General features: G+C 38.1%; 1 protein-coding gene across 2 annotated transcripts in view; it reads right to left on the bottom strand.

Annotated features, from left to right (window-relative positions):
- The window catches only part of zgc:154055 (uncharacterized protein LOC556036 homolog), a 61,509-nt gene that overhangs the window by 25,509 nt on the left and 23,696 nt on the right, over nt 1–12,304 (bottom strand). For both annotated transcript variants that reach the window (XM_039740773.1, XM_039740774.1), the window contains 2 exons: nt 11,608–11,733; nt 9,483–9,656 (listed from right to left, as the gene is read on the bottom strand). In XM_039740773.1, coding sequence (XP_039596707.1) covers nt 9,483–9,656; nt 11,608–11,733 — 300 coding nt within the window. The remainder of the gene's footprint in view (nt 1–9,482; nt 9,657–11,607; nt 11,734–12,304) is intronic.

Here is a 12,304-nt window from a genome sequence, read left to right as displayed (position 1 = left end):
GAAAATACGAATCAAAAATAAATCAATTCTGAATGCTCCTGCAATTTTCAGAAACTTTTTTTGTTAATTACAGAGTCATGAAGAGTCAAAGTCTATACTAGGTACAGTTTAAACCTGGATGGGACACCATCACACACACTCCATCCATTTCCTCCAATTTCAAGGCTGACAAGACTCAGAGGCGCAAGGCATAAACCAAAGAAGGGATGGATGGCAGTCCATCATGGGACAACCTCACTCACAAATCCACACTCCCATATGCTGGACAAATTTGTTCTCACTGATTAACCTAATGTGCTTGATTTTAGTATGTGTGAAGAAACCAGAATAACCATGGAAAAAAAGCTAAAATAATTGAAAGCAATACAATGATAGTGCATGTTACTTAAAACTTGAAGAGTTAAATACTAAACTGTAATAAATATAACTAAACGATTTCTAACGCAATGGCCAAAGTGCACCAATGGTTGTTTCCAGGTCTACAGAGGCACAAACAAAACACTCTAGAATGCATTAGGGAGACCACATGAGCTCACTACGCTGGACTAAAAGACAATAGCAGCTTTAGGGAATGGGCTGAGAAGGGAATCTCAAGACTAAAGATCTTGATCTACTCCGACATAATAGAAATAAACTCAGAGAAGACTCCGTAAAGACCTAAGTGAGGCCTTCAAAATTCTTAGAGTTGGCGACAAAAATGAATAAATAGTGAATTTTGTGCTTAAGGACACTGCTGGAAATTAAGAACTGCATTTCAAATGGAAACCAGGATGCACTTCTTCACACAAAGGGCTATAGGAATACAGAATGAATTACCGAGCAAAAGCCTTGTATTTAAGAACAATTTTGATAAGAGCAGGACATTCAGCAGAATTTGTAGCTTGCCAATCTTTAGTTACATTCCTTTTCAAAATGTTACCAAGATGAATTTTGAAGATTCCCAAAGAACTAAGGTCTTGGGTAAAATACAGAGACAGTTAAGCCAGTGGGCTTAGTGAACTGAAGTCTTTTCTATTGTGTAACCTGTAACTTTCTTATGTACAAGGGACATTCAAAAAGTTTCCGCACTTTCGTATTGTCATTGGAAACAGTGAAGGTGAGAGAAGTGGTAATTGGGCATTAAAAAGTTGGTACGACACTTGGAAAATTGCATCGCAAAGGAAAGTGACTATGTAGAAAAGTGATGTCATTTCTTTTTGAAATTCTTAATGAATAGAGTTAAAAAAAAAAATGCAGAAACTTTTTGAACATCCCTCATACTAAAAGTGAATGGAATAACTTTTAACCTGTTCTGATGATTGCCTCCAAAATCTAGGTTACCCACTATCAAAAAGTATTTCTCTTCAAAGTCGATGTATTTTCTCCCAGCATCCATCCAAAGATGTGCAGATTCAATTGACTGGCAACTCTAAACTGCCCTGGTGCAGCTCACTGTAGGCATGTGTGTCCTGTGATGGTCTGGCACCTCATGCAGGTTTGGCTCTTGCCTTCTGTTCAACTGTATCATGATGGGTTCTGGAGACCCATGACCCTAACAAATTTATTAAATAGGTTAGGTAATTGTACAGATGTCCTTTTCTTTCAGTTTCTTTTTAATGGTGAGAATTATCTATCAATTTGCTGAGAGTATAAAGGCATACAATGGTGGTCAATAATGCAAAGCTTGCAGACACAGACGTCATACTTTTACACTGCGGCTGTAAGTAGTTTTCCAACATAATGCAGATTTTTAACTAAGTGGTGATAATCTACACATTATTGAAAAACAATTACTTATAGCTTCTCCAGGCAAATAATTTCTATAACAATGTTTGGGCAAAAACTTGTTAAACAGAATACAGCTCAAGAGCTGCACCTAAAATAGGGAAACAAATAAGGAGGTAAAATGACTACACATTGGGGGAATTCTTAAAGACTGGAAGCTAGCGATGACTATGCCATTGTATAAAAAGGTTGATCGGGCTGATTCAAGTAAATATAGGCCAGTAAACTTAACATTGATCACATGTAAATGAATATATTAAGTAAAAGATCAAGAAGCACATGCTCAACATGGGTTCAGATAATGAAGGTCGTGTTTTGTGCCTACAATAAGAGAGGGGCATTATTATTATATTATCTATTGCGATTTTCAGAAGGCTTTTGATAAGAGAGCACATGAACGCTTAGTGATCAACCTAAAAGAAATGGGACTTCAAAGCATGGTGGGTAGGTAAGTACACAATTGGCTCAAAGGAAGCACAAAGTCATGGTCAGGGGAACATTTTCAGAATTAGGTGATATTAAAAGCGACATCACTCAGGAGTCAGTGCTGAAGCTGCTGATATGAAAATGAGCCGAATTAAAATATAAACAACAAGTTGATTAAGTTTGAAGATATTAGCAACCCTGGTAGAAGGTCAGTGAATGTTGAATCAGCTAAACTGTTATGCAGGGCCTTGGACAACATACAGGCTTGGGCAGATTTGTACCAATGTAAGCAAATATAAAGTATTACACATAGTAAGTAAAAATGTTAGAGTTAAATACTCAGTGGCAGGACTGAGAAGGACTTGAGAGCCATAATGACCTCCTCACTCTCTACATCCAGACAGTGTACAGAAGTGATCAAAAACCCTAATAGGATATTAGTTTACATATACCGAGGTGTGCAGTACAAGATACAAGAAATCAAGGAAGGTTATGCTTATCCTCTTTAATAAAACCCCTGTGTGCGTCCAGGTGTCCGTGTGTGTGTCTTCTGGTGAAGTGCGCATGCGCGGGGCCACACGGCACGTGTTCAGCCTCTTCATGTGCATTCCCTGTGCAGAGAGAGAAACACACAGGTGCGTGCGCGAGAGAGAGAGAGAGAGACACACACACAAACACACACACAGGCGCCCCTGAGACAGACAGACACACACACACAGGCGCGCAAGAGACAGACAGACACACACACACACACAGAGGTGTGCGTACGCGCGCGCGAGAGAGAGAGACAGACACACACACACACACGAGAGACAGACAGACACACACACGCAGGCCCGCAAGAGACACACACACACACACACAGGTGCGTGCGTGCATTGTTGCAATGTTACTTTTCTTGGTTGTTTATTAAATTACAGATTTTTCAAATGTTCATATATATATGTGTGAGTGTATGTATATATATATATGTATTTGTGTGTATATATGTGTGTGTATTTATGTATGTGTGTACGTATATGTATGTGTGTATATGTAGATATGTATATATATGTGGATGTATGTGTGTATATATGTATATATATGTGGATGTATGTGTATATATGTATGGATATGTATATATATATGTTTATATGTGTGTGTATATATATATTGTATATATATATATATTGTATATATATATATATATATATATATGAGAGCAACAGTGACAAAACAATTACATTGTCAATCATGTTACGTTATTTTCAAAATGTTTCCTTTTTTTCATTACTTCTTTAACACACTACTTCTCCGCTGCTGGTATTTTGTTAGTATATATATATATATATATATATATATATATATATATATATATATATATATATATATATATATACATATATATACATATATATACACACATACATATCTTCATATATATATATATATATATATATACATATCTATACAGTAATCCCTCGCTGTATCACGCTTCGACTTTTGCGGCTTCACTCTATCGCAGATTTTAAATGTAAGCATATCTAAATACAGTATATACAGTATCACGGATTTTTCGCTGGTTCGCGGATTTCTGCGGACAATGGGTCTTTTAATTTATGGTACATGCTTCCTCAGTTTGTTTGCCCAGTTGATTTCATACAAGGGACGCTATTGGCGGATGGCTTAGAAGCTACCCAATCAGAGCATGTATTACATATTAACTAAAACTCCTCAATGATATGCTTCCCGCGGTGCTTCATTGTTTGCTTGTCTCTGCCTCTATCTCACCCTCTCTGACATTCTCTGCGCCTGATGGAGGGGGTGTGAGCAGAGGGTCTGTTTGCACAGAGGCTGTTTGCCTAGAGGATATGGACGCTCCTCTACAAAATGCCGCTTTATTGCGGTGCTTCGGCATACTTAAAAGCACACGTATTGATTTTTTGATTGTTTGCTTTTCTTTGCAAGCTCTCTCTCTCTCTGAAATTCTCTGCTCCTGACGTGTGCACTCCTTTGAAGAGAAGATATATTTGCATTCTTTTAATTGTGAGAAAGAACTGTCATCTCTGTCTTGTCATGGAGCACAGTTTAAACTTTTGACTAAAGGGTGTTATTTCATGTCTAGAGGGCTCTAATAATGTTAACAGTGTAGGAGAGTTTATAAAGGCTTAAAATATATAAAAATAACCATACAAACATATGGTTTCTACTTCGAGGATTTTCATCTATCGCGGGGGGTTCTGGAACGCAACCCCCACGATCGAGGAGGGATTACTGTACACCATTGAATGCACAGCATAATCTATACTAATAAAAGGCAAAGCCCTCACTGACTCACTCACTCACTGACTGACTCACTGACTCACTGACTCATCACTAATTCTCCAAGTTCCCGTGTAGGTAGAAGGCTGAAATTTGGCAGGCTCATTCCTTACAGCTTACTTACAAACGTTGGGCAGGTTTCATTTCGAAATTCTACGCGTAATGGTCATAACTAGAACCTATTTTTCTCCATATACTGTAATGGACGTTAGCTCAATGGCTGTGGGGGGCGGAGCTGCGTGTGACATCATCACGCCTCCCACGTAATCACGTGAACTGACTATGACTGCAGTACGTAGAAAAGAAGGAAGACATCCCAAAGAGCACTGAAGAAAAACGCTGAATACTTTATTCGCGAGATACAAGTTTAATGAGAAGACACGAAGTATAAACGAGACTTTGGATCACTTTGTAATGGAGTTAAAATTGCTGTAGCTAACATTAAATAAAGCTGTGGACATCGCGAGATCGCACGAGACAGCACAGGCACAGCTCAGAAGCTTTGATGCATGTACTCCGAGCGGCTCACGTGAACTGACTATAAATGCAGTACGCAGAGAAAGCAAGACCTGTAAAGAGCGCGGAGACTTTTGATCACGTGAGCGTGTCTGCAAAAAGTGGCGTTTCCTGCACTTCAAAAATACTACAAAAGTCGGGCAGCCGGCGCGCGCGCGTGCGTAGCTGTGCCGTCCTTTGAGACGCAGACTGCGCTTCTGCCTTAAGTGAAAGTAAACACTTTTAATTTTTTTCCTCCTTCCCATGAGCTATAGCCCAGACAACTGTAAACACGGGATCCCATTTCTAGACGGCGGCAAACTAATATTAAGGTGCTTCTCACTTTCTTTTACACGTATACGATTATGAGGTCGTCAGGTCAGATTATGAAGACACGCACAGGAGTGGAGGACTGACAGTGCCATCCTGGCCAGTTAATGGCAGTGCCATCTCTCCAGTCTACACGAGACCCACCGCGACGCTCATATCATCAGCAAAGACGTCTCTCTACACTATATTAAAGAAAAAGGCAAGTTTCCTTTCTTTACACCTTTTTTCCCTTTTATCCCAAACCAAAGCCTTTCTCTCTTAACACTGCAGAGGACACAAAAATGATTTTATTTTAATTGCTGGTAATGCCGGTAAGGCACATTACAACAGGCAGGAATTTGGACGTTCACATAGAAAATGTAATTTCTATACCACAGCCGTTGTGTAGCACCTTTCAAAAGGGATCAACTACCAAGAGATGATCCACATACATTTTACCTGCTGTTAGTACTACTTACCTGTTATGTTATACCAGCTTTAAAATGTAGCTTACCCGAAACCACTCCAGTGGTGTTCAATGTACCTTTACTTCTTAAAACATTGTTTTACTGTTTAATAACTTATAGACTACATTTTATTTTTTTTCCCTTGCACTCAGTGTAAAAAGTGTTTAAAATTATGAAAGGAATTAATACTGTGGATCCCAGGTACAGTATTACTTTAAAAAAAGTCTTTAATAAGAACACAGGGACATAGTTGTAAAATTAAAGGCAGATTTTACACATACTGTATGTTAGAAAGTTTTTCTTCACACAAAGAACCATAGACAGATGAAATAAACTTCCAAGTAGTGTGGTGGAGAGTAGGTCTTCAGGGACCTTCAAATCTCGACTAAATGTTATTTAAGAGAAAATAGGTGGATAGGATTTGAGAGGTTTGTTCGGCTGTTCTTGGCAAAAATTTTGTAATCTATATACAGTATATAAAAGCCAAATATCACTGACTCATGAGTACTTGGGACTTGGAATTTGGAATGTAGGTTACCCTTGGCCTATAGGTGCTCACTAAGAAACGGTTTTAAGAATTTTGTGGTCCAAGCACGTTCTGTCTGTATGTCTGTCTTACTTAATTATTTAACGGATTTATGTCTGGTTGTTTTCCATAATTTGCTTGAACTTTCCGGTTGATTTTGTGTCTTCTATCATCGCGCTAAGTACCATAGTTATGCAGATCCAAGAGAGTGGCTGTGGGCCGAGAGCAGGGGGGCGGAGCCTTCCTCATTCACTCAACAGACTCTGTTCGAGTTGGTCTACGTCTCACCACATGTTAGAGTGCACCTTTCCTCCACTTAGCTCGCGATACCTGTTTGTTCAACAGACATTATCATCTACAGATTGTTAAGGAGTAACGTTTGATGTTTTTGAGAGAAAGATCAGAGCTCCATGTGTTTTAAAGGGTAGCTGCTGATTGACAGAGATATCACGGCCATGTGCTTTTCTCCCCACACGGGGAACACTCTCTTGTCAGAGCTAAACACGATCAAACATAGTGACAACGTCTATTGATTTTTAAAGTTTGTCCTATTTCATTACTATGTGGGCGCAGCCACGGGGTACAGCTGGTGTTCTAATATAGCTCATATTTTTGTCCAACACAACATGTGCATCACAAGTGTATTCTAAAGTCATCTCTGTACTTCTGTATTGTAGGTGCTACAAGTCTTGGTGAGGGTTCAGCTTATAGGATAGGTAAACTTGCTGGGCTGAATGGCCTGTTATCATCACAAATATATAATGTTCTAATGTTGTAAATCAGCGTTTCTTAAACTATGGGTTGCTGCCTTTGGGTTGTTTAGGGCTGTGACTCACAGTTGTATTAAATGGTAAAGAATTGCATATGGTCCATATTCGCCATTGCTCCGCTATGAAACCCCCAGTGGCAAAGGGGGACATCTGTCCCCGCGCGCAGCATCCAGGGGGCGCCAAATTGATGTTACGAAATTTTTTTTTTAACTAACATTTTCTAATGTTGTATGTTCTATGATATGCAATGCAGGTAAAATTTCTCTTAAAAGGTTGCAGCAAAAAAGGCTAAGCTGACAGGGACAGACAAACTTTAAATTGCAGGTTTAGATGTTAAAGGCAACGGCCCTGTGTTCATTCTATCTATCTATCTATCTATCTATCTATCTATCTATCTATCTATCTATCTATCTATCTATCTATCTACTTTTCAATTTAAAGACTTGTGTGCAAGAATATTTTTCTAATGTCAGAGTTTTATTATGACATATTTTATTAATTTTAAGGCTGAATAAAGAGACTGCTGTCTAGCGAGTGAAACATTCCACGGCAGTTTGCAATTGTTAGCACTCAGGTGCTGCAGGCAGAGTTTTTTCCTCTGAAAATAGTCTGTGTCCATGAAAGTTGTGAGGTTCTTGTGTGATTTTGCAGGACTGTTGTTGAGCTAACTATGCCCCATTGTCTTAACACCTGTATTCTGGTATGTTTAAATTGCCACTTTCTTTGTCAGATATGAACATTTTAATCTTGATGTTCTGCTGAAAACACAACCATTTTACCAACATATGCTCTACATTCAGGCAATCATAATACACAAAACATGTTAAGTCAATAATACCAATTCAATTAAAAACAAACAAACAAAAAATCAAGTGGCATTGCTGAGCATTTCTGAAGACCCTCTGTCCTGGCAATCCAATTGTCTTGATCTGATAGTCAGACAGCATTCCTCCTCACATGGTCAGTACCATGAGAAATCTATTACTATAAGAATCTTCAGGACATGCTCTGCATTCCTGCCGTCGCTTCTGTAAGCAATGATTGTTTTCAGGTCACAAGGTAGGCATGACTTTTATAAACAAAGAGGTTGTGATTTGCTCAGATAAGTCAGGACAGTTAGAAAACCTCGAGAGAAATGATGGAAGTACAATGTGCGTGCCAGATAAACATCAACTTGAACATAAAAGCTTTATTTTGAAGGGGGTCTGTGGGAACATAATTAACCTTTGGGACTCCTTCAAAGCCTCAAAATAAAAATTGTGGGTGGTCTCTAAAAATAAAATTTAAAAATATGCCATTGCAAACTTTTGTTGGGACCCAAATTTGCCTTTTCTGTGTTTTTCAGACGTATAATCGCTCACCGACTGTCAACCTGGGGTTTTGTCCCCCTTCGACCCTTCATGAATTCGTGCTAACAGTCATCAAGTTCCCCCTTTAAGAATCCCTGTTGACCAGTTGGTTCCACTTCAAGAATTGCCACCAAAAGTCATCCCATTGAAGGGGATCAAAGTGGAGCAGTGGCATTTTCACACAGTGACCCACCACAACACACTCCGCAAGTGGCCCTTTCCCACTGATTACAATTGTGAATTAAGACTCTGTGTAACCCAAAATCAGACAGCACGTGACTCATTAGTTTAAGAACCTATGTATTAGATAATCCCTCATTGCACACTAATGTGCTCTTAACTAACTACAACTGCAAAACTGGTCTGTGGTAGGGTGAAGTTAGTGATGTTTAACCTAACTCTTCTCCAAAACTCAGAAAATACAATACATTTCTCTGTTACTACAATTTAGATTTACTTAAAACATTTTGACATAACAACAAAAATGTCCCAAATGATGACATTTCAAATTAAATTCTTAACTATTGTTTGAGCAAGTACCGGTACAGTGACAAAATTGATGGCTTCTGTGCGCGTGTCACAAAAAGTGGCCATTTTATGTGATGTTGGACTGTAGTACAAAGCAGCATGGCTTTAATTTGCAGATTCTGTACCGACATATGATTGAAATAACTATTTAAGATATTAATTTCTTTCTATAATGATATACTGTAATTGTATATTTTACAGAACCAGAGTAAGATTTTAGGGTTCAGTCAACAATGAAAGAATAACGCGACCTCCCAATTACCACAGGGTATTTCACATACTGTATTTTGGATTTTCATAACATGACAACATATTGCAAAAAGCATGAATACTCAATAGTGGGAATAGATTTTTTTTTTTATATTAGGGACCACAAATGCTCTGTAAAGGTCAGAAATCAGAAATATACAAAGCGTTTACACGGTGTCTTCACAATCAGCTATTTACATCCAACATATATTTTTCACCCAGTCAACTAATGTATAGAGCAGTGACAAAGCACAATGTTCTCCCACATTACAGAAGACACTTCTACACCCCTACTTACCTTGCCCGTTGTTTTGTGGTAGTAGCTGAGGACAGGAAATCTTCCTCCCTGTCGGAATTTGGCTGCAGCCATCAGCATTTCATCCGAAGTCTGTTTTGGTACAATGACTGCTTCAGGGTATGTTGGACACACTGAGAAATCTTTATTTACAGAGCTCAGCCTCCACTTGTCTGCCTAAAAGAAAACCAAAATGTATCAACAGTCATTTTTTAGGACTGCACATTTCTTCTCCTCTTTATCACCAATTCCTCCATTTACAGAAATTTAGAAACTGCGTTTTGGTCAATGAGCTTTACAGCAGTGTTGGGTAAAGGACAAGAGCAAAATCTGGAAGATGTCATATTGCTATACTGTATTTAAATGGATTACTATATTCACATTGTAAATATATAAAATATTTGTTAATCCTTTTTTCAACACTGTTTCAGTTTCATTTCTGTTTATATTAAATATTTTACCTATGCAACATATATGTCTTTGTTATGTTGTTCTACCTTTTCAAAGCAATTAATTAAACATGAAATAATTATTTTTTGTGATGGAGTTTGTTTGAAGTTTCTGTGGGTAATTCAGTTTCCCATATCCAAAACATATGCTGACTATGACTTTAAAGGAAAGCCCCATACAAAAATGGTATTTTTTTATATTTTGCTTACCCCATGTCATTTCTAGCAATGGCTTAGAAACAAATAATAATCATTCTGATAGAATAGGTGTCTGTGAAGACTAACAAGGGACCACAGCACAAACAATAAAAATGTCCATGAAAAAAATCTCACATTACTCAAGTCACATAATCAACGTGTCAAATCATTCAAGTGCATGCCCACAAGTGGCAAAATAGATGCATTTTTTGTTAAAATATTGTTAAATAAGCACTACCAAACTAAAATTAAAACATTAAATTCACAGAGGATCAAGCTTTGGAATTGAAGGCCCACCTCACCCCTCATTCATTGGTCAAGAGTCTTGCCTCCATTGACGCCCATTCTATCAGAAAGTTTATCTCCATTCTCCATAAAAACATGATTGCAATTTTTCTCAGCAATAAAAGTAAACCACATTCCTTTAAGTTGCTATTAATCTGATACAGTAATTATGCCTGTTTCATTAACACTATAAACATTTGCTAGGTTCTATATAAGTGATGTGTATGAACTTTATACATCTATAAGTATTTGTGTAGCAATTAATTATACTGTACTTTTGGCAATGCTGCTTCACAGCTCAAGGGACTGTGGTTCAATGCTGGCCTGACCAATGTCTGTGAGGAGTTTAAACCTTTCTACTTGTCCAGGGAGGGCTTTCTCTGACATCCCCAGTTACCTCTCACGTTGAAAAGACATGCAGCTTGGACTGATTGGTGACTAAATTGTTAAACGGGTCAGCATGAATGTCCCATGTGATGGACAGGGTCCTCAACCATAAATTGGTTCCAGTCTTGAAACCATGCTTTCATAATCGTATACTGGAATAACTGGTTTTAAAAAATAATTAAAGAATGGTTAACATTGTTATGTTGAATAAAAAACAAAAAATGTAGATGCTGTAGTTTATGAGATGACAAACACAAACCCTACACTGGTCTCGCAAAGCAAGGGGTGCTGGGAAAAAGGGCTAACCTAAGACGGCTTCACAGAGTATTTCCCAGAAAATATTTGGTAAACAAAGTCACCAGGTGAACACATCATATTCACGGCAAAAAACATTTAGGCAAATTTCACCAATCAAAACTACTGGTTTTCAACGAGCAAAATCATTGTAGCGACCCACTATCATTATAAACAATAGCAACTTACGACCCTCCGGTGGTGGCCCGTGACCCACTTTTCGTTGAGAAACCCTGATCATGTATATATTATGAAAGCTCCAAAATATTGTTCACATAAAAACATAAGACATTTTACAAGTGACAGGAGGTAATTAAATTTGTCAAGCTTGTCAGCCTACATAAAAGCTAACTTGATCCAATTTATCATGTAGACATTTTTTATATTCTCGCAGGTAAAAAAAAGAAATACTAAAATACAAAACACACTTAATGAAAAACTGACCCCAATCAACAGAGAATGTACTTAATTGATAAAATCAGGTACGAATAAATCTGCAGAAAAAATAAAATTACCTGGTGAGCTATCTGGCCAAAGAATTCTTCTGAGGAGCCCTCAGGTATTTTTTTTTCTATTTTCATTGTCTCCGGCCTGTAGAAGAATGGATACAACTCAGTCACTGAATCCAGCGCTGACAAGGCCTAGGGGAATAAGAAAATAAAATGAAAAAGTACAATGGTATGGTGGAATACTGGATGAAGCTATCTGAATCTCAATCCCAAAAATTTTCAGTCTGTCGGGTGTTGTTTGGGTGGCAACAGGGTTATGAGAAAAAAGGGGAAGAGATAGCAAGAGAGATACTCATATAGCAGCTGCCTCCTAATGTTGGGAAACTGGGTTTGAAACCTAGCCTACTTGGTCTCATCATGCAGTTGGTCATCTGGTTTACTGCCTATATTCCAAAGCTGCATGTGTGAATTGGCAGATCTGGACTGACCTGGTATGAGTCAGCATATACTGTAAGAACTTATGACAGAAAAGTCTGCATTTGTGAAATAGTATTACATGCATGATCCACAGAATTACTCTCCAGAAGCAGAGAGCAATTCACAACTTTGAATCAAGGGACTTTTACAGTTTTCACCAGCATTCGACACAAACACCGAGACCACCTGTACTGGCTAATGTATGAAATGAATGGTAGTGGCTTAGATTCTGTTATCCTTCTTTTGTCTATCCATTATCGCTTCGCGTCCTCCCCCACCATAATCT

The sequence above is a fragment of the Polypterus senegalus genome, chromosome 17 (genome assembly GCF_016835505.1).
Source record: "Polypterus senegalus isolate Bchr_013 chromosome 17, ASM1683550v1, whole genome shotgun sequence".
Classification (NCBI taxonomy): Eukaryota; Metazoa; Chordata; class Cladistia; order Polypteriformes; family Polypteridae; genus Polypterus; species Polypterus senegalus.
The sequence above is the reverse complement of the archived record's forward strand: the minus strand, read 5'-3'. Positions and strand labels throughout refer to the sequence as shown.